Below are 22,414 nucleotides of genomic sequence, written 5' to 3' on the forward strand. Positions count from 1 at the left end.
CCACTTGTGCCAGTTAAGTACTAAGATGGTGAATGCTGCAGCACCAGATTAAAAGCCTCTTTCCAAACAAGCCAGCCCCGCTGCTGAACCCCATTTGGAACGACGAGAACAGAAAGCTCCACAAAGAGCCTTTTGAATGTTAATGTAAAGCTTTTCTGTAGGGGAAAAAAAAAAAGCCTCAGGATTTCCAACTTAATATAGTTAATATTTCCACTTCAACAATATCCAGAGGCCTTGGCCAGGACGAGAGGCCTCCCAAGCACTGTGCAAACAAACGCTGAGTAAGGGCGCTTACAGCACTGCTTGTCACGGTTCCTTATCTTGAAAAGCTCCAGGGTGAAAGCCTTACTTGGAGAAAAACCTATTGAGAGACATTTTAAATGTCTAAAAGCCAGGCAGAAGAACTCCCTACTTCAATGGCCGCGAGGAAAATGGTGCCGACGAACTCCGCGTGGAGTTCAAGTTTGCAGCCTGCTCCTCCGTCGTTAACGCTGCCTCGTTAGTGCTCCCGCTGCCAGCAGCGCACAAAGGGAAGCGGGATATGCACAGCCCCAATTACACGGGGAGCAAAAGCACGACGACGGGCTCGCTCTCTGGAAATGTGGTTTCAGTAAGCTGCAATAACTTGCTGGCGGCAGCAGCATCGCGCTTTGCAACACCGGTGCAATTAGTAACTCTAGCAGCTCTCAGGCACGCAGGGCCGGTGGCGAGCGCAGCAGCGATTGGAGCCCCTTCGAGCCATCTTGGACGGGACCGAGCCCTGCTACTGCTCAGCTGAGAACTCCTTGTACTTTGTTAGATGCTCTGGAATAGCTATCATTTCGTTCTTTTATGTTGGAACAGGCCCTAAAGGAAGCGCCTCCAGACACACTCTGGGCAGGTTCGAGCTATGCAAAGAACATTTAATTTGTAAGTGGTTTTATGAAGTTCAGCGCAGACTGCAGGGGAAGCCTGGTTTTCCATTTTGGAAGCGTTTGCTCCTCACAGCTCGCAGCGGATTATTGCAGCTATTCGTCTGAAGAAGCAATCAACGGCAGCGCTGAACGCGAGCAGATAAGCGCCGAGATTACCCGGGCGCTGATATCCTGAAATAATCACACGTCTGACCTCCGCCGAGCCGCACACTAACAGGCTCTCCGCAGCCAACACAGCAGAGCCTGGTTTCATCTGAGGATCGAAGTGCTATCTTTTCACCACACACTTCCCTTATGACCCAAGCATCTTCCTTCCAGCCTGCCTCCAGACTTCCCGCCCCAGCCGTGCGTCTGCCCCCCGTCAAAGCCCGCGAACGCCAAGCTCCCAGCGCTGTCGCTACGGCTGGCGGCCCGACTTTTCTGCGGGAGAAGGAAAAGGGCAGCACACGGCCAGGTCTCCTCTCCCCCCCCAGTCCCACCCCAACCGCTTTCCAGCTGCTGAGATCACTTCGACGCTCACGCGCAGCACGTGGGGGCATTTTCAAAGACCCCTCCGGTGGGATTGACGCACTGCAGCGCACCATCAGCGGGGCACCGAAATGAAAATGCTTCACAATAGCCTTTTGTGATGATTATTTGTCAGAGCGCTGTTGCAACGCTCGAGTTTACAAGGTGACCGTGCAAACATTTGCGTTGGCCCAACGGAGATAGCAATCACGAGCCTGGCGAGGAAAACCTTTGGTCTGCTTTGCGAGCTGGCGCGCCGAGACAACGCTCTGCGCCTGCTCAAGCCACCTGCAGCCATGGCCTAAGGTCACCCCTAAAGGCGCACACAAAAGTGGCGAGGAGCTGATGGCAACACCCCACAAGAGCCCACGCTGCCACAACTAAACTGAGAGCACAGGAGCAGCATGGCATGGCTCTTAAAAGGCACGGGAGGGAGCTGCCAGCTCTGCAGCCCTCAGCACCGACACCTTCCCGGCCTCAGAGCACGGGCAAGAGCAGCTTCTCCTCCATGTGGCACGCGGGGACAGAGCTGCACAAAGAGCTCTGGCTCTGCACGCAGGTATTCTTGCTTGCGAGCACGTCAGAGAGGATTAAAGCAAGAATCTGTCATTAGAAAGAGAAAACTTGCATTCCTCTTCGTAAAGGCCGAACGAGAGCTCCCGACAGAACAAATGCCTCCCGCTGCATGATGAAGCACACGCTGCGTGAAGTCCGTCTGCCCACATCACGGAGCTATTTGTGCTCTCCTTTCCAGAGCTATGATGTAAACGCTTAAGCGGGGGGAAGACTTTAGGGAGAAGCAGTGCAGCTGCTGACAAAATATTTTGCTTGTCAGCAGCCATGCAAGGGGCTCTGGCTGCTGCAGGACTGTCTCCAGCAGAAGGGCAGATGGCACAGCCATCGCAGCCCCAGCTCGTGAGCTGCCAGGTTTCGTGCACCGGGCTCTTGTCAATCAGCTCCGTGGGCCGCGCACGGCTTCTCGCACCGACGACGGGCTGCAAGATAATCCTCGCAATCAAAAAGCAGCAACAGAAATATAAGCACACCACCGCCACATGCCGAACCTCGGCTCCCCTCTGCCTGCTGTGTGTGTAGCCAGGCTTCATCTCATCCGTCAGCCCCCGATGGGAGGCGGCCGCCCAGGCTCCCCTGTCACTCCTGCAGGGGCTGACACCTCCGGCCAGGCATTTTAAGCTGCCTTGGCCGTGCCCCGGGGGCGCCTCTCCTTCTGCATGACTCCAGAAGAACCCTGGGTGAGGCTCAGATTTAAGCAACCGGCTTTTAGGTGACCGGAGTTAGGGGAAACGAAGCTCCCGTGCAGCATTTAGGAGGCGCTGGTTGGCCAAGTGTCTCGCTGGAGCTCAAACGTGGACTTCTCGGTGATTTTTCTCTGAGAAAAATCAAAGTGGACTTCTCAGGACCCATCACCATGAAAAATCGAAGCGGACTTCTCAGTAGACAGACGTAAACTTAATGTCACCAGGTGATACACCACGAGCACACAACTCAACACGAATAAATGTTTAGATGTCTGGAGCACGTTCAACGAGGAAAGGGAAAGGAAGCAAAACAATAACCCTGCTCACAGAAGAGCGCTGTGTCATAGAGACTAGACCTGATAAGGACGCTTTCGCCGTGTTTTTATGTACCAAAGTCAAGGCCGCCATCTCTGCACGCTTTAACGAACCGCAGACCTATCCACATTGCCTCACCTGACGGTTAATCCTACAAAACCACGCTCCCGAGGGCTCCGAGTGAACTTTCAACTTTTTGAACGTTTCCAGGCAGGGAGCAAAAGGTTCCAAGTTCAGCTGAAAGTAGCTGCGCTTAAAATATAACTATTTCCACTTAATATCGCCCCCGGAGCCCCCTCCCCTCTGGTACCTATTTTGAACACTCCTGGGGGACAGCGGTCGGGACAGAGGACTAGGGGGTGCCCAGAAGCCATGGGAGCGAGCCGCGCCGCCCGGCAGCTGTGCCAGCCCAGGAGGACCTCGTCACTTCAAATCCAGACGGCTATTTCGAGTTCTTGTGGGAACCAAGCTCGATCCAATAAATATTACAAGTCATCACAAGAGAACAGTCAGGAAAACATACATTTTAATGCTGACAGGCACAAACTTTTCTCTTAAAAAAAAGAAAACCCTAAGCAGCTATACAAACAAACGTTTCTGCTGTATGTTTTTCGCTTGCCTGCAAACCGTGTCTTTGCAGCCCCTGGTGTGAGAGCAGTTCTGCCCGTTGCAGGGCCCAAGGGCTGGATCAGCAATTAACACGGCGCAGCAAGTCACTGCACGGTCCCCACACATCGCTGCGCCCTGCAGAAACACGAGCTGGTCCCACTGGTGATTCAGGTGGGCTTGTGCTCAGCGAAACACAATCATCTGCTTAAGCTGCACACGTGCATGTAAAAAAGTTACTAAAACCCAGCTGAAATGGCTGTGCTTGCCCATAGTAGGACAGCTTTTTTGTTCTACAGGACTCCAGCACAGCTCAAGGCTCTCATGAGAGCAGGGGATCCGTAAGAGCAGCGGTAGTGCCACGTGTGTGTTTGAAGGAAGCCTCCTACCCTTTGCTACAGCGCCCGCGCGGGGACTCACCAGCACAAGATGAACGCGTTCGTCATTATTTATGATTCACGAGAAAAGCAAACCGACTAAACCACAAGACTTGGCTTGAGCTAATCGAAGCCAGCACTTTTTGTCCTGCTCGGGGCAGTTCTGCAGAAGCGCTACAACACAGCTGGCGTGGGCACAGAGCGATGCGCGCCCCCTTTTTTGCCCATTTTGGAGCTGGTGTAAACATGACAATCCTTGCCCATGACAATCCTTGCCAAGAGCTACCAGAGACACAAGGTGGAACTAGAAACAAAGTTTCCAAAGCCTTGGAAGAGATTTACAGGGGGGCCACTAAGCAGACAACTCCAAAACTGCTGGAAATCAGGAACGGTACGGGAAAAAGGAGCATCATAAACACAGTCCTGTTCCTGCTCTTCCCTTAGTGCCCAGAAACAGCACATTAGGTCAGAGGGACACTCGGTCTGAACCAGCTCTTATGTTCTTAAGAAAGTTCACCTCCTCCTCCTCATCTTTGGCAGGGCTATAAAAAGATGCCCCGCACTGCTCTGGAGGCTGAGGGCGATTAGCGCTGATCCCACGCAGGAGAAAAGACCCAGGGGAGGGAGAGACTGGGGCGGGCAGGGTAAGCCAGCAGCAGTCTAAGAACTGCTAGCCTAGTTCCTAGACTCCAAAAAAAAATAATATATATATATATATATATCTATACACGAGCTGTAGGAAAAACAGAAAAGGAGACAAGAGAGAAAATAATGGGAAAAGAGCAAGGAGTGAGGAGCTGGGCAGGAAATGGCTGCAGGGTGGAGCTGTGTAATGTAATGTCTATACAATTTAAGGGTAAGACTGTAAGAGAAACAGACCTCAGTGAGTGGGTGGTAAGGCAGCCCTGAGTGACTTCACATTTTAAATATTTAAACATTACAAGGGCATGAAGGTGTACTTTGCTATTACAAAAGGGATTGTTTAATGCTTTTACTTTTTGAAGGGACAGTCCCTTTCATTCTTTTCTTACTAAATGTAAGGATAAGTAAACACATTTAGCGCTGATAGCCCAGGCAGCTCTGCAAGCCAGTAACAAATCGACCCGGGCCGAGTTGACATAGGCCAGTAACCACGCCGGGAGAATTTATTTTCACAAACAAGGCTCACAGTGTTTTATTAAATTCATTTAAAGCACTTTACCTAGCGCACCCTCTGTGCTTAGGCAAGGCACTTGTCTCCTTTCAGGGAGACCACCTCTCTTCAAACTATTTTAACCTTTAACAACCTTTCCCCCCGGGGAATTTGGAGGCTGCAGCTTCACTTGTCACGCAGCATTTTGGGAGCTTCAGCAGGGGGTTACAGCCGAAATCGGTCCAAAAGGCTGGTGCCTGTGCCTGACCTAAGCCTCTAGCCCTACAGCTCCCACCATAAAACCACAGCAATGCTTCTCACTCCTCCCTGGAGGTGTTGAGGAGCACATCTCACAATGCTTTGTACCCTGACCCTCTGCTCCCTCCTGCCACTGGGAAAGCACGAGGGGAGTATCAGCTCTGAAAGGACTCAGTTCCAGTCCTGGAAGGCAATTTCCAGTTGGAGATCCTTTCCCTTCTCCGCACCTGGCCAATTTAGCTCGGTTTGCATACGCACGGCAGCAGAGATGGGGTTAGACCTCAGTGCTTGTGGTGGAAACAACAGGCTCTGACTGATGCCGTTTGGGTATGTGGCCATGGGAGTTGCAGAGGCAGTGGCAGATAAGGAACAGAGCAATGAGAGGCCTGCAAGGAGAGGAAGAGAGCTTGAAACTCAGACAAAACAATACGGCGAGGGATTAAGAAATCAGGGAAAATGCAGATACTGCAGTAGACAAGGAACCGCCGCCTCCAGGGATAATTTTATGGATGCTGGCAGGGAAAGGCCGCTGCTCGGCGGCCAAGGCAGACGCATGAGCTAGCATGATGAGAAGGGGGAGGAGAGCTCAGACACGAGTCTCTAATCTCTTTCCATGGGAGAAGTACAAATACACCTGAAGCCTGTCTTCAAGCCTTAAGCAGAGCAGGAATGAGGTTTTAATAGAAGCATTGTAGCCGTTCCCAGTTATTACAACAAACAAACAAACCACCCACACACAAAATAAACCTCTCAGTGCAAGGGAAACAAACAGCACCTCGCTAGAAAGAACAGCCAGTCTTCAGAGGAAAGTCTGCTAGACGTGACCACAGGAAACCCGTTATTAAAGCTCACTCGGCTCAACCAGTGGTTATTCATGTTCTGGAGAACATTCTTGGACAGTTAGTACAAAGATTACCGTGTCTCTCCTAAAGATTATCCTAAAGCAACTCTTTACACAAAGAGAGTTGAGATTGGTTCCAGAGCAATCCCAAATCTGCCCCCTTCCGTGTACGGATCAGTATTGCAATGGCCCCGCCACGTGTGCTCGATGCAAAGAGATGATCGCGGGCAAATTAAATGTCAAAAAACCACCTGGGAGATGCTTTAGTCAGCTGAAATTGGAGGCAGCAACACCCCACGTTACGTTTTTAAACTGGGCTCAGTAAAGAGGGCCTGATGCACCGATAAGGACCGTTGCACCGACAGCACCGCGCATCTCAGCACTTCCCCTGCTACGGAGATCGCTTCTTCCCCACCTGTTGGTACGGCACAAGTTAAAACACCGACCCATCCGAGTGATAAAAAGCACCTCAGGGAAGGGGACGTGACACCGCCGGCAGCTGGCAGGCTTCTAGGCGGGCGAGCCAGAGGCCGGGCTGTGTTGTGGTTAGCAGACATCTAGCTGAAAGTCAGCACTTCTGCAGCAGCCTCAGTCTGTCGTTAACTGCTCCGAGTTTCGGGGCCAAGCCCTCTGTAAAACAGTTACGACAACATCAGCTGCTCAGACCCGCTGCGGAGCTTTCGGAAGATCGCCGTATGAAGTGCAAAGTCCCACAAAACTAACGCAAACAACAGTCGTGGAGGACTTTGAGTACGGGCCGCTAATTAGCGAACGCTTCATAGTGCTCTGGGTGATGTTTTCCAGCCAGTTTCAGGGACGCACGAACACAACTGCCATGAAAAAGCATAAACATGGAAATTCAATCACTTCGGCTCGCTGGGAAACCTCGCAGCTGGAGGTTTAAACTGATACAGAAGCAGTTACAGAGTCTTAAGACCTTTCTTTGTGTGTGTGTGGGTGGGAAATGAGCTTCACTCTATGCAACAGACTTCTGTGGTCTCTCTGATGCTGAGACTAACATACCCTGGGCTGTCAGCAACAAACCTGGAACCACCCAGGCAACTTCACAGAAGAGCTTTTAAGTGAAGAGACAGGTGATGAACGCTCCCAGCCCTGCTATGTTCCTGCTCCAGACCACCCACGTGCCCAGCTGGGTTCACGTGCTTTGGTTCCCCGCTTGCTTTCCTCCCCCCGAGTCATTTTAGAGCTCACCGAGCTCAAATGGTTTAGGAAAAGGACGCGGTCAGCAGACAGCATGTCATGAAAGATTATTAATTGTGTGGGGAATGGAAAGAGGACACTCATCGGTAGTAAAGAAATTACTTCCCTTTATCCTGGATGGGGAAGCACTAACCATTGGACTCAGTGAAGTTAAATTAATTCCAAATGTAGCCCAGCTGGTCAATTTATTGTAAATATTAAGCCCAAATTTAAACACTCGGGTTGTGCCTTGGGGTGAGAGTGAAGGGAAGAAGATTTGTTTCCCAATCCAGAGGTGACACCTAGAGGAAGAGGATTTCATTGCGTGCTTGGCAGTTCTTGAAGAGACTGAAAAAGGAGTAAGAAAGCTCTGCCCGAAGCCACATTTGCAGTGGTTCTGGTGTCCCTACTTTCATACTATGACATTTCCCATGTGTGCTCCAACACAGGAGGACAACAGAGCAAGAAGAAAGCTCCTGGTGGAGAAGAGAACATACATCGCACAGCATCAGTGGGATACAAATGGTGCTCAGCTGCCTCTGGGATGGCAGCCCAGGAGGGCCCAGGCCCCCCGGCAGCGGGTAAGCTGGTTTATTGGCTCATGCCCTTCCTAACAGACCTTGCCTCCGTTCCCCAGACTCAAACTCCACACATTTTTCTTTTTTAACCTCTCTCTCTCTCTCTCTCTCTCCACTTTACACATCCTGAACTGCCTCAGCCATGGAGGTGAGGATAAAAAGACATCCAAGCACAGGCCAGCTCCAAAAGAAGCCAGGCGACTTCGCTGCCAGTCCCTGGAAGGACTTGCTAAAACACGCAGGGAAGCTTTAGCCAAGGTTGCTGTTCCTCCTCCACATTAGGCAGGGCCGCCCCAGATTTGCAATTCTAATCACAGTACTAGCTTCAAGCCTTTTTTGGTGTCTGTTTGCTCCGGCTTCACCAAAACAAACATCGAGAATAAAGGTGAGCAGCAAAGCATCCAAATAGGGCAGGGATGAGGGCTGCAACACGAAGCCTGCAAGACCGTGGCTGCACAGATGTGCTTTACACCCCTGCTCGCGGGTGTAAATGCCTCTTTTGGAGAAGTTGTTGACAAGCACGGGGTCCTGCGCAAGGAACAAAAATTGTCTTGTCCACCTGGGACCCATCCAAGCATCTGACAGGCCTGAAATAATCTGTGCCTTTTCCCTCCCTGTTAAAAGGCTGCTGGGAGGGTGTCCGTCCCAGCTTTAATTTCTGGGAAGACTTCAAAGTAACCCTAAATGAAATTGCCTGAGGAGGGCAAGGCACCAGGAAGCCAAGGCCTGTGATCAAGCCTGCCTTCCTGACCATTTGCAGGTAAAGCTGAAGGTTTGGTCAGGCAATTGCTTGCAATTATGTTAAACATTTAATAAGGTACTTCCCCTCTCACCAGGATGTGGTAACTGGGGGACCACCAGCCCCATGGCACTGCGGCGTTCAACAGATTTGCTGACAACCTGCAATTCCTGGTGTGCAGATGCTGCAGAGTGCTTTACGCTTCTCACAGCAAAGGGAGGAGGTACGACTGAATCAACAAAGCTGCAAAGCTTAAATGGTTAGAAGTACAAGGTAAGTGTTCAGGCAAGTCAATACAATGTGAAATTGTGGCTGCTTTCCAGGGACTGCTGAAATTTGCCCTGCTGAGTACAAAAGCTGGGAAGCAAAGAAGATGTGCAGCTAGGAGGACGAAGTTAATGACCATTTAAAACACTATTTGGAAGCATGTCCCAAACCATCACCTGCTGTTTCCTCCAGCTCACTGAGTATGCTAATGGTGTGTCAGGGTTTACTTTGGAAGACCAATCTCATTCCTAAACTCACGCCTGCAGCCTTTATGTTGAGGGTTTGTCAGGAGGTGACAAAGTCACACTCAAACTGCTGCCCACACGTGGCTGCGAGGACCAGCACAAAGCGTCAGCTTTCTTCTCCCACCACATTTACCAAAGGCTCGCTTCTCCATGGCTCTCCACTGCATGAAGGATTATTTCCTAATCCGGAGTATTTTACAACTCTGCTTTAGCATGGAGCTGTGTGTAGCTTCATGTAGCAGATGAAGTAATTCCTGCATTCACTTACGTGTCAGGTTTTTAGAAGACCCTTCGATTACAGCAGTAAAGGCACCAGCTTCGCCTTACGGACACTAAATAAGGACCCACACTGTGTAAAATACACTGTCTTCAGGAAGAGCTCCAATGCAAACACGAGTACCTGTTACTTGAGTGCAGAATTTTGAAATTCACATAAGGATTCGACATATTCCGAATGCTTATTTCAACTCTCAAAAGCAGACAAGCATTACCAGTATAAAAGGAACACAAGTGATGAAATTTCATCAGGATCCCCAGGAACTGTCCATATGAATTTTTAAGTACTGTCTAATCTTCATTCCACTGATTTATAATGGGGGGGGGAAAAAGGCTTTTTGATCCTCGTTAACTGCTTTACCTCAGCAGCAGCATCACCAGGAGTTTCCTCCTCATGAATTATTTTTTAGGGAAAATTTCATAAAATGATTTTATTTCTCTCCCCCTGCTACTTCCCAGTTTGTTCATCTCCTGCTATCACATTCCTTTCTGGGAAGAGTTCTTCCTTCCACAAATTATTCTCAGGGCTGCCTTATCACTGCTTTCCTTTCTCAGGCATTTTGAAATTTTCCTTTAAGTTTCATTGCTGCAGGGGTTTGACATTCACCAGAAACCCTGTGTTTCCTGCTGTTTCTTCAGAGCAAGCACGCAGATGATAGCGGATTCAAAGCTGATGCAGAAACGAAAGCATAAAACATACTGGCAGATCTGACAGGAAAGGAAGAGAAGGGAGGAAGGGGAAAAAATGAAGACAAGAAGCATCTTCAGCCAACTGATAACAGAGCTAGAAAACAAGCATTAATGGTAAGGGTGAAGTTTTTCCAGTATCCAGAGAGGAAATCCTTGTGAGTCAGCCAAGATGCGAAGTTACTGTGACTTGCAAATGGACCGGCACTTGAAATGAATCTGTTGGACGAAGCACTCTAGGGTAAAATCCTGTAATAGGGTAAAATCCAGGAATTTACCAGGAATTTTGCCATCAGTTTCAGCGAGGTCATATATTTATCTGCACACTGCTTAAAAAAAAAAAAGCACTAAGATTTAAAAAGAAAAGCATTGCTGAAAAGCCCACTAAGTATTCCCAAAGTAGAGAAATCAAACAGCAAAGACAACTCCTTCTGGACCTTGTTGTGCTCAGAAATTGGCTGATTCCAGGTCCACCCCAGCTTTATAACCTAAGCTGTCTTTCACCAGCAGGCCTAGTTCAGGTACTTTCGGGAGGTTCCTGAGCTGTTTGCTTACTGCCACAAACAGCAACATCCTCTACAACCACCAAAAGACACCACTTCCATGGTTACCACCTAATACTACATATAAAAGAATAAATTTTTATATAAAATATCTACATTCATTATTATATAAAGATATTTACACACACAATTTAAAATCTGATAGCCCCAGCTGCCTTCCTCCAAGCCTCCAGCAAAGACGAGCCCCTATTTGGGAATCCTGCATTTATAAAATTAAGTTAACGAGCAAGCACTAATTCAAACAATGATCGTCTTCCTACAGAAAGATTCACGGGCTGCAACCATTAAGCGTGCACACTAAAGTAGTCTAAACCATGTCTCCGTACTTCTGATGTCAATAATTATATTTCTCTTGTCTTATTGCAATAAAAGAAACTGCTCCTGTGAATGGGAACAGCTTGGCAGATTTATTACTTCTGAAAAGCCGAAGGGGACTTCAGCAAGTGCAGGACTTCTATGTTGGCACTTCTCAAAAACGGTCCAAGACATTTGTTCACATCCTTCCACATATCTGTGGTTCTCAAAAATTCAGCGCTGAGGAAGAAGAAACATTTTAATACTAACGGGCAGGGTTTTACTGCCCAGAAAATTGAAACCAAAAGTAATTAAGCAAAAGCTTTGTGTTATAACAGAAACTGGAAGCCTTGACATCTGCTGTGATGCCAAACTGAAGAGCAGCACTCGCTCAGTAGGAAAGGGAACGATGCAAACCCTTGAAGGAGCGCACAGCCCTGATATTTGGAAGCTCGACCTGACAGTGGAAGCTGAAGATGTCCCATAAATTCTGTTTATGGAACAGCAGAGCTGTCTCCTCCTCTCAGACACACGAACGCCTCTTCTTCAGCCCGTACAAGCTTGCCTATCCACATGACAGGCAATTTCGTAGGTTAACAACAATCCTGCCCCTACGTGACATGCCCAGCACTGCATTAAACTCCCTCACATCCCATTTCTGCAGAGAAGCAGAAGGGCTTTGAGGCTGACAGTTCTCCTCACCCCCTTCAACAATTTGCTAAATGTGCAAGGAGGGAGCACCACCTGTGGCAAGTGTTGATCCCTGCTGGTCCTACAGCAGGCTTTGAGATTTCACCAACAAATACATGAGGTTTGCTGGCTACCACCCGGAAACCTGCATGCCAGCATGTGAAAATGAATGCCAGGTGACTTGATAATCAGAAGCTTCATGGGTCCACCTGGGCAGGAAAGGATTTTGCAGGCAGTTTTTGCCTTTTCCATTGTTACTTCGATTTAGAAAATGCTTTCTCAAGCCAAACCAACTTGCCAGTTCTTTTCAATCTGAGCTCTTGAACTCTGGAAACAAAACTGGAAGTTTAAACTTCCCAAGAGGGAAGGGCAAGCAATTGGAGCTGATGGAATATTTGAAGCTCAATGGTTTCAAGGTTTTTGTGTGAAGCTAGAGTAGTCAGGGAAGGAGCTACACCCTGAGTCTATGTTGGTTTTACATCTGCTTGGCACCACAGAAAGCACCAAAGCACCAGGATGTTGGTCTGAAGCGCTTGCTCCTCATTCTGGTTACAGCTCAAGTTCTTACAATCCCTTCTCACCCACCAGAGATGCGAGTACAAGGTCTGCTACATTTCTGGAGGTGAGGAGATTACAAGTCAGAAGGCAAGATGACTTCGGTATGGCTTGAACATGTCAAAATCTTCTTGTTCTTGCAAAAAAAAAAAAAGTCTTTGGGGAAACAGATAGAGCCTTCCCCAACAGCTAAACTCTGCTCACTGTTTGGATATACCAGGCCTTTATCGCTGATTTAACACTTTCCCTGACTTTATGTAAAGTAAAGACCATCTTTATGTTGTCTCAGTCTCCTCTGATGCACCAGAGAGCCCACAGGATGCAGTCAAGACACGCAGAGTCTCCTCCTCAACATAAGATAACTGAGGAAGATGCCTGCACTGCATCTCATTCGCAAGAGTTCAGTAAAATTATTCTCCTTGTTTGGAGTCAATCCTCCCCTGTCCAGATCAGCAGGACTGTAAGAATTAGTTTATTTTTCTCAGCCTCTCCCTGCAGAAGCAGCACTACTCGTTTCATAAAGCTCTTTACATTTTACTGAGACCAACTGTGCCATTGATTTTCACCTCTTCTTTCCAAAGCATATTTCAGATCAACCATCGCAACCAGCAGCTGTTAAACGTGTGCAGTCTGCAGCAAGAAGGCACGAAGCAGACATTTTGTAGGCTCCACTGCATTGTTGCGTGCAGTTGCAGAGAACGACGCCCCTGTTGTATTTCTATCCACACACAAAATTGGTGCGAAAGATTGTTAAAGTGCTCTTTCCAAAATGACAGACTGTGATACCAGGAAAGGGATACTTATCTCTGCTGCAAATGCATTTGATAAAGTGTTTCTTTTTTTCCCCTCAAGCATTCTTACATGTAAGAAAGAACCAGAAGAGTGAGGTCTTCTGCCCGTCACACCAAACCATGCCACTGCTGTGGGCTCACACCAACCTTTGCCTACACTAAGGCTAGAAGAGATACCTAGAGTTAAAAACATCCCTTATGATGGAAGAAGTACCTTCAGCACATGGAAACATTATTTCACTGGGTGCCAAGGCACCGAAGGGATCATTATCACCAAGGGGCCACGTTAACAGGAGAGATGCTAGCCTTATCTTTTGACTCACAGGCCTGAAGCTGGCTGGGCTCGGCAAAAACGTTTCATCTTCCTCCACCGCGAGCTACTTATCTGATGGGTGCCTTCTGCAAGGCATCTGCGATGAGCTTGCCCTGAAAATATTAATTGCAGCACTAATAGCTAGGATTAAGCAAATGGATGCTGAGGATAATCATTTGTGAGTAAAGATAATTATTTGGTAAGTGCAGCATGACTTCTGTTTTACACGACAATAACAAGTCAGGCTATCATCAGCACATAGTAATTAAGAGAATTAAGAGACTGGTGTTGCTCCCAATCGACGTTCACATAAAGGGAAGCTGAGTGCTGAAAGCTACCCTCGGTTTTAATAACTGCCTGGTGGCATTTGCCATGGAGTTTGGGAAAGCAGCAGCGCCACGTTTTAGAAAAAGCAAGTTTGGGGAAACTTCCTTCATTTCCAGCACCTCCAAGCACCCACGAACTGAGCTGCACTGAGCGCACCGTGGGGAAGGAGTGCTCCGCGGGTGCTATCAGCATTTCCCAGATATTTATGCAGAGGCCACTGAAAGTGCACAAAGGGTGAACTTCAGCTTGTTTTACTCATTCTGCCCGTGCTTTAATATGTTTAGCACGTCCTACCAAAAGGGAACAATTCTCCAGAGCTGTGACTAGTCAGGTGTGCTCACACCTTCTTTGTTCCTTGCAGGAAAACACCAGGTACAAGACAGTTCCCTCACATCAGGAGGTGTTAGTAGGTGTCCAGTAGGGTCAGGCTTTCATTCCAGTTTGCTACAAGAACACTATGCTGGATTTTAGTAAGTTTCCAGACACTCTGAGCACAGGGAAAGATGAAAATGACTATAAAAAGCTACTAGATATTTCACTAAAATAAACAAACAACAGCCTATACATGAAGAAACCAGTTAGTAATTAAAATACACTATAAATGTGTATATAAATATACACACACACATAAATGCGTCTCAGTTTTTGAGGTACTTTCTTCCTAGCCCGCTTCCAGCTGTTGAAATGTTGCGAAGTTCTTGCAAAAAGAAGAGCTGAAAAGAAAAACAAAGTACACACAAGCAAAACCTAAAGCCTCAAGAAAACATCCTGGCTGGTTTTTTGTGTACTGCTGTCCAAGTATCAGCATTCCCTTAAAGCCACTTCAGGCTGAGGCCTGGACACGGTTCGGGTGTCTGTGCTCCTGCAGCGTTACCCATCTCCCGTGAGCTCTGCATTTAGGGCCCGTGGCAGCACAAGCGACTGAAGTGGATGCATATTTGCATACCTTGCCTTGAACGCACTCAAACCCAGACACGGCCTGCTTTTGGAGTAAAACAGTGGTAACACGAGAGCCTCTAGACATTTTCTGAAAGCTGCGCTGTAGCTTCCAATTATGCTCAAGTGATGCATTTTAATAACTACCTTCTTCAGTGGAGCAAAAGCTTCCACTTATGCTAACTTTGAAGTGATAATAGTAAGGAACAGTGTAGGTTTGCGCTCTTCGTTATTATTTTTACCAGTCCAAGAAAGTCTGATGGAATACAGGCTTTAATCACAACAGAGATCAAGAGCAAGCGAACACTCATTGCAGAAAAGCCATAATTAGGGAGAAGAAAGGAAAGAGGTATCGCCGTCAAAACCACGTCGCCTTCCACAGAGCGTTAGGTCACAGGCCAACAAACGACTGCCTTGCAATAGGCTCTGTGTGCGCAGTGAATAAATACAAGCCAAGTGAAGAGCTTGCAGTAAACCGTGCACAACAAGTGGGTGATCACAGAGGATTTAAAGAGCTTTTTTAAATATGTAAACATCATCGGGGAAGGACTCTCTTCAGCTGTCTCTAAACCCCATCCTTCTGCGTGGACAAGCAGATTCTTTGCTGCCACCTCTGCTGGGAAGCCTCCTCCTGGCAAGCCTCCCACAGGGGCTGCAGCGAAGGATCCTGCTCTGCACAGCATCTCTCCAGCGTGACCGCAGGCTGCCACCAAGAAAATCTGTCCTTTTCCCTGCAAGCTGAACGCAGCAACCCCATGGCCACAGGGAAAAATGGTTTAGCCACTGACTGGATGCAAAGCTTTGCTTTTCTGGGTGCTGCTTCAATATAAAACTCAACCAGGCAGCTCACCCTGCAGCCACAGCGTGAGTGGGACCGCTGCAAGGAAAGCGGCAGGAATGGAGTTGGTCTGGGGAATCCAGGCCCCCTCCACCCCTCTGGCAGGAGTTCACAGCCAAGGCATCGATGGGAAAACACAGACTGATGCTGTCAGTCTCCTCCGGCACCTGCTGCTGCTCTGCCAAGCTCCTTTGTCAGCCTCCTCTGCTCATCTCGCTGGGCAGCAGCTGTTTGTCCCGACTTTCTCTACCCAACACCATCCAGCCTGCTTCAGACCTCAAGGGCTTCATGTGACACCACCCGTGTTCACACAACCGAGCATCTTTGCCATCCTCCACACTAACGTGAGCCACATAAAAACACGTTTCTTTAATCCTTCCATCCCAAGTCAGCCAGTTAATTGAGATTGATCCCATTTGAATAACTACTGAGAGCTGATGGGTGCGATTACAATGTTTACAAGTGCATGAATACCCGACTCCTCCCTCCCCGCTGCAGATAGCTCGTCTCAAAGTGACATAGCACTGACACTTGTTCAGAACTGCACTGTCTTTGTAGCTCTGGGACCCCGGGACAGGCACAACACTGCATGAGAATCACAGGATCATCACGAAGAGCTGTGGCACCAGAGCACAAGATGCAGACTCTAGAGAAGGGGAGTGTGAGGTACAGCTGAAGCTAGCTGATGTGACAGTCCATCTGCCCTCACAGCAGAATTTCAGCCCTGCACAACCACCTCTGGCTACTTTTGCCAGTATGAAAGCTGCAGACTACTTCTGGGTATCAGAACAGTTAGACTCTGGACAAAGGACAAGAAAATTTCATGGGCTTGCCTGGGATTGGAGGTACCTGTCTTGTCCTGCAGGCTGCTGGGCCATCCCTGCTGCGAGCTGCTCCTTCCCAGTGCCAGCCTCCTGCAGCTTGGCAGGAGATGCGTGCGAGATGCAAGCTGGGGTTAGATAGCACGTCTGGGGCAGGAGAGAGGACTCACTGCTTTATTTGTGTTACCTCAGCAGAGGTAACATGTCCCTGAGCTGTCAGCCTCACCTGGATTCCCCCCAACACTAGATATATGAAGCTGGGAACAAGATTACAAAGCAAACAAAACCCCAAACAAGGTTTCTTTTACCCATCCCAGAAGCCTACCTGCAGTTTCTTTGCCACTTTCTAGCTACCAAAGCCAGGGACACAAGGTTCAGAGCAACGCTGCCCCAGCAACACACTCCGATTCTGGGTCAGAAACCAGCTGCCAGCAGAGCAAAAATCTTCCTGGTAAATCCATCCTTCTCTCCCACCTCAGGACTGCTCTGAGCACACTTGTAATTTCTCTGTGTCTGTTCAGAGAAATTACCTCTTCTGATCATATTTTAAATGTGATTCACATCATCATGCAACAGCTACAGTGGTACTGCTGAGGGGGGAAAGATACAAAGGGAAAATAAGACTTTAAAGCAGACCCCAGGTCAGAGCTCTTAGAAATATTCCCAGTTGCATGAAGTCACTGTCTAGCACGCTACCAACTGTCTCCTCCCTTTTTAGGCACAGCTTTGAGATCACACAGACAAGCAGCCGGCTCCAAATACTGTCCAAGCTGCACCCTTCACACCTCCCTGGCCGTATACCCGTCTTTCGGGAGGGTTAGCAATTCTTCGGCATCACAGAAGCAAAACTTGCTTTCTAAAAAAGGTAAACTAATGCTTAAAAAAAAAAAACTGAGCCAGTTTGAGACTGCTCCAGAATGTCATAGCCGTGAGGGTCTAAGGGTACAAAAGCAAGGCAGCGTGTGCGAGGGGACACGTCTAATAAAGGATATTACCTCGCCCTCAAACACTGCTGAATGTATTTCGTGCATTCATAGGCTTTCAGTCAGAGGCCCCAGGCCTGCAACTGGAGCTGTTTGTGCCTGGAGAGATATTTGACTAAAATCAGCCTGGTGGGCAGGGGACTCCTCCTCCACGGTCAGGTTACAGGCCTGGAGACAAAGAGCTTTTTCATGCCTGGGTGTGCACGCACTCGCGAGTGTTGTGGCAAATCAGCTGGGGGAGAGGTAACCCATCGTGCATATGTTTAAATAGATTTAAATTCTAGTGTAGAAGCACTTGCCTGGGGAGCAGGGGCCTTTGCTGAAGTGCTCAGTAGGGTTTTCCCAGGCACCCAGCAGCATTCAGCATCCCGGCTCGTGGCGTTTCCACCCAGAAGAGCCCCAAGTCCAAGGCGCCCACGCTGGCTGCAGCGTGTGGATAGGTGCAGTCACAGCCGGGAGGGGGGAAATCACCCACTAACCCATACCAACCTTGCAAGGTCAGACTGGTTTCAAGCTCTGGGATCGAGTCCTGCAGCAGGACCACTCAGACATAAGACACGTTTTTGTGCATCTGCTTAAAGTGGTTAAAAAAAAAAGAAACCTGCTTCCGGATGCTTATTCTCTCCCTCTGTTGTAGTTTGCCAGCTCTCCAGAGTGGAGGGGATTAAACAATTTAAATGTTACAAGTGGTTTGCAGCAAGGTGACCTCCTCTGCGTTACTCGGGTGGTGAAACCACCGTAAGAATGTCAAGGGCTAACAGTCAGTACTTGTGAGACTCCATCGGGATACTGGGTCCAGCTTTGGGCCTCCCAGTACAGGAACCACCACCAACTGGAACACCCAGCCAAGGGCACCGAGCTTGTGGTGGGGCTGGAACACAGGAAGAACGGAGAGACGCAGGGAGGGGGTTACTCAGCCCAAGGAAGAGAAGGCAAGGGGGGATTCAACTGCAGCCTACATCCATCTAAAAAGGGGGCAGCAAGAAGGCAGAAACACACAGCAGAATGGAAAGAGGCAACAAGCACAAGCAGCAGCAAGAAAAATTCCATTAGATGTAAGGAAAAGTGGTTTTGCACTATGAACATGTGGTCAAACTGTGGAACACAGACCCCCAGAGGTGGAGACATCTGCCCTTGGAGGTTTCTGAAACACACCTGAGCAACCTGACCTAAATTTGAAGTTGGCCATCTTTTAAGCAAGGGCTGGACTGGAGACCTCCCAAAGTCCCTTCTGGCTAAACCTCCCTGTCATTCTCAGGCCAGCAACTTCTTGAATTGCTCTACACTCCTCTCAGGAGCATGTTCTAGGTGCTGAGCTGGCATCATCTTGCTTGTGAGAGATTCTCAGGATGAAGGGTTTAATCCAATGAAGGTCTTATCTGTATGAAATCCTTCCCCAGCTTCACTGCAATCTCTCTGGGCCTCTCCACACAGACGAGCCTCAAAGAGGAATGCACGACTGACCATCCCAGAAACCAAGCCAGTGTGTTTCATCGCCTCACCGAGACACTGAAGCCTTCAATTACTCTACACTTCTCAAGTGCAGTAATTACGGAGCTACAATTTGATCATCACGATGATAATGCAGCATATTTCTACAAAAAGCATTTATTTTTAAAGTTCATTGAAGTGCTCTGCCATCCAGAACACCCAATGGTTACTAAAACTAGCCAATATGAAAACTGAGCTCACCAACATTCACCTTGCTTTCATTTTAAGTCACTTAATAGAGAATATCCATTCTGGCCTGTGAGGAATTTCAACAGGTTTCAAACAAGAGGCTGCCCAGGTTGCCTTCCCCCAGGGCACAGACAGGACAAAAAACAGCTGCCAGGCTTGGATGCAAAGGGCTGGAGTCCCACAACGGGCACAAATAACCACAGCAGTGAGGGAAGGACCCTGATCACAGCCTCCAGAGCTGGGACTGTCCTGATAGTGTGCTTTCTACATCACCTGCACACCTGGAGAAGTCATGTCCTAACCTCGAGGGTAATAAAAAGCAGAAATCTCTGCTGCTCACCCTGGGTTTATCTAGATACGAGTCAGCAGGAGTTGGGTCACCCGGGTCAACTGCTGATAGGGTCAACACAGATAAGCTGATCTTTGGTTAGTTTATGACAATGGTTTCTTCCACGGGGTGGTCTTGAGAAAGGTCTCCCAAGTCCAACACATTGAAATAACAGTAACAGATGACACACAGAGGGATTTAAAAATCAGAGTAAAAGGCAGGGCTAACACTGAGCCCCCCATCCCCAGGGGAGGGAGTGAATCCAGTGTTATGGCCTGAGGGGATCCTGGAGGCTTGGCCAAGCCCTTCAAGGATGCTGGTGATGGCCAAGGGGTCCTGTCCCACTCCAACCCTCCCCAGAGAGCCCACACCCCACACAGCAGCCCCAAGCTCCATTGTCCTTAACAACTCCCACTGCAACCGGCCACAGCCCTACAGGGATCAGCACCCGAAATTGGTGACAGAGAGGTGCAGGGGGAGCTCAATCCCCTGACACAAGGCTGCGTGACAAGAGAAATGGGAGAGGGAAAAGAAATCCCACCTCCAAACCGCACCAAAGCCCACCCTGAAGAGAAGCAAGGACCCTCTCTTCCTGCTCCCAGAGGGATGTGTAGGTGCTGCAGGCGGCCCCCCAGACACCCCCCCAAAAATAGGGAGAGGAGAAAAACTTTTTCACAGAAGCCTAGGGTCAGTTTAGGACACAAGGATGGAAATAAGACCAGCCACCGCTGTGATAGGTCCGGAACAGGCAAGGAAATCAGTTACAACCTGAGGGAAGCCTCATCCCCCCCACACTTTACAGTATAAGATGTGGCACTGGGATACCCTATGCCCAATTACAGGACACTCAGGGACCCCCTAAACCCAGATCACTTTTTAAGACAGGACAAAAAACCAGCAAGAGGGGAAAAAGCATCCTTATGCCCCTATTTTATAAGGTGGGAGTGCAGCGGATCCCCCAAAATTCCCCTCATGAGGTAGGAGACAGGGGTCCCATATAGCCGGGGGGGATTTACCCATAAAACAGAGGAGTGCCCTGAAGGACAAAGTCCCCAGCGGGCTGAGGAGATGCCCCCCTCACGGTACCCACGGGCGGGCTCCAGCCCCTGAGGGGGAACGGGGAGGGATCACGGCTCCTACCGGCTGCACGACGCGGCCCCACCGGGGGTGCTGGCCGCCGGGGGCGAGCGGCTGGCGCGGGGCCCTGCACTTGCCCTGCCCCGTCTCCGCCGAGGGGGTTTCAGGCCCGTGGGCTCGGCCTCCATGGTGCCACCCGGGGAAAGAGGGACGGGGACGGGACCCGACGGGACTCAGCCGCGCCGCTTCAGCCCGACACAAAATGGCGGCGGCGGCGCCGGTACCGGCGGCGCCTCGGCGGTTTGAAAATGGCGGCGGTGTCGGCGGCAGCCAATCAGAGAGGCGGGAGCCGGGTGTTGCTAGGAGACGAGGGGGCGGGACTAAGAGGGGGCGGGAGGGGGTGAGCGCAGCGCCCCCTGGTGTCCGCGCTGAGGGAGGAGCGCGGGGAGGGGAAACTGAGGCACGGAGCCGGCCCCTGGTCCCTAAACCAAGCGCTGTGTCCCCTCTCCTCCCGTCTTCATCCTTCATTTCTCCTCAGTGAAGTAAAAGCCAGTGCCTCACGGCCCCCGGAAGAGTAGCAATGTCCCTTTCATTGGAGGGAGGCAGAAATCGCTGGGATGATGGAGGAGAAACAACTCTTCCCCCCACCCCTAACCCCCGCCCCCCCCAAATCTGAAAAAATAAACTTCGGAAATAAACTGCGATCTAAAAAACGTGCCTCAGACACCCCCTCAAAATCCCCTCAAAATACACATACAAGTGGTTTAAATGTGGTGCGAGCTAGGATGTGACCCAGGGTGAGGGCATGGGGCCGGGGCAATGGCTCTCCGCACAGAGCCACCTCCCTGACCCTTTTCTCCTCTGGCTTTTGCAGGGTTTTCCCTTTCCCCTGACAAAACGAGTTAAATGTGTGGGCCCTATGTAGTATCATGAAACCAGGCAAAGGAGGAAGGTGGGATTTTCATCTCCTGCTTGTTTGTGTGAGGAGACTGGAATCTCACGGGCCACAGTTCCTTGCTGAGGTTTGCAGTGTCCCAGTGTGAAACCACCGTATAAACTGTTTACAACGCAGTCTTAAATTCTGATAGTGCTGGGGAAAAGCAGATGCCTTGGCTAGACAGGCATTGGCTAGCAAACCCAGCAAATTCTGTTTTGAAAAGCTATCAGATGCCCGCCTGGTTTGTCCCAACCCACTCCAGGTTAAGTGGGGTTTTGAGCAAGACACAGGGTGAAAGTTTAGACACACTTAGATGAGGAGACATGTCCCACTTGGGTGACATCTCAGTTACCTTCATTTCAGCCCTTCCCCTCTGTGAAAAGTGGCTGTTATGTTGGGACAGGGTCTCTGCCATGGAGTGGCAGCCCTAACTGGTCCCAGAAGAGGGAGTAGGTAATGGTTTATCATTGCTTGGAAATTGGATTTATCTCCTCTGGGGTGCAAGTCTACCTTTAGACCAGACGGTTTTGGCAAAAAGATCTCCCTTTAACAATGCTGGCACCCCAGACTGCTATGCTGGAACGACCTTTTACAGTTTATCATGTTCATTTCAGTCGCAGGTTGATCTCAACTTCTGTGCACCAGTTGGATGAAATGCTTTGAAACGCATTAAAAATCCCACATATGCACAAGGCATTTCACTGCCTTGGCTGTATTTTAGTAATGAATCAGAAATGGATTCTTCAGAGGTACTAAAAAACAAGCCTAACTTTGAAGTGAAACCTGCAACTTGATTCAGAAAAGTAGATACCCCTTCTTTAAGCTGAACAGAGCAGCCTGCCAAAGGGTTAAACATAACCATATGCGAGGCAAAGATTGGAAGGTTTTAGAAAGAAGTTGTGCTTCTATTTTGAAATGTGCCATTGGGATAGGAGGAAGAATAAGCATACACAATACGCCAGGCTTACTCGCAGTAGAGTATGCCAGAGTAGTCAGGCTCAGCACTGATATTATGCCAAAGTGAGAGGAATTAATTTTGTTTATTCTATTCCAGTGTAGACTTAACATGACAAAACTGTG

The 22,414-nt window shown here is 49.2% G+C and overlaps 1 protein-coding gene across 1 annotated transcript in view; it reads right to left on the reverse strand.

Annotated features, from left to right (window-relative positions):
- The window catches only part of LOC126913114 (neuroepithelial cell-transforming gene 1 protein-like), a gene marked incomplete at its 3' end in the record, with an annotated part of 44,666 nt that extends 24,052 nt beyond the window's left edge, over positions 1 to 20,614 (reverse strand). The window contains exon 1 of the mRNA XM_050716938.1: positions 20,461 to 20,614. Within this exon, the coding sequence (XP_050572895.1) occupies positions 20,461 to 20,585 (125 nt within the window). The remainder of the gene's footprint in view (positions 1 to 20,460) is intronic.
- Positions 20,615 to 22,414: the final 1,800 nt, after the last annotated feature.

This window comes from Cygnus atratus, unplaced genomic scaffold (genome assembly GCF_013377495.2).
Source record: "Cygnus atratus isolate AKBS03 ecotype Queensland, Australia unplaced genomic scaffold, CAtr_DNAZoo_HiC_assembly HiC_scaffold_55, whole genome shotgun sequence".
NCBI lineage: Eukaryota > Metazoa > Chordata > Aves > Anseriformes > Anatidae > Cygnus > Cygnus atratus.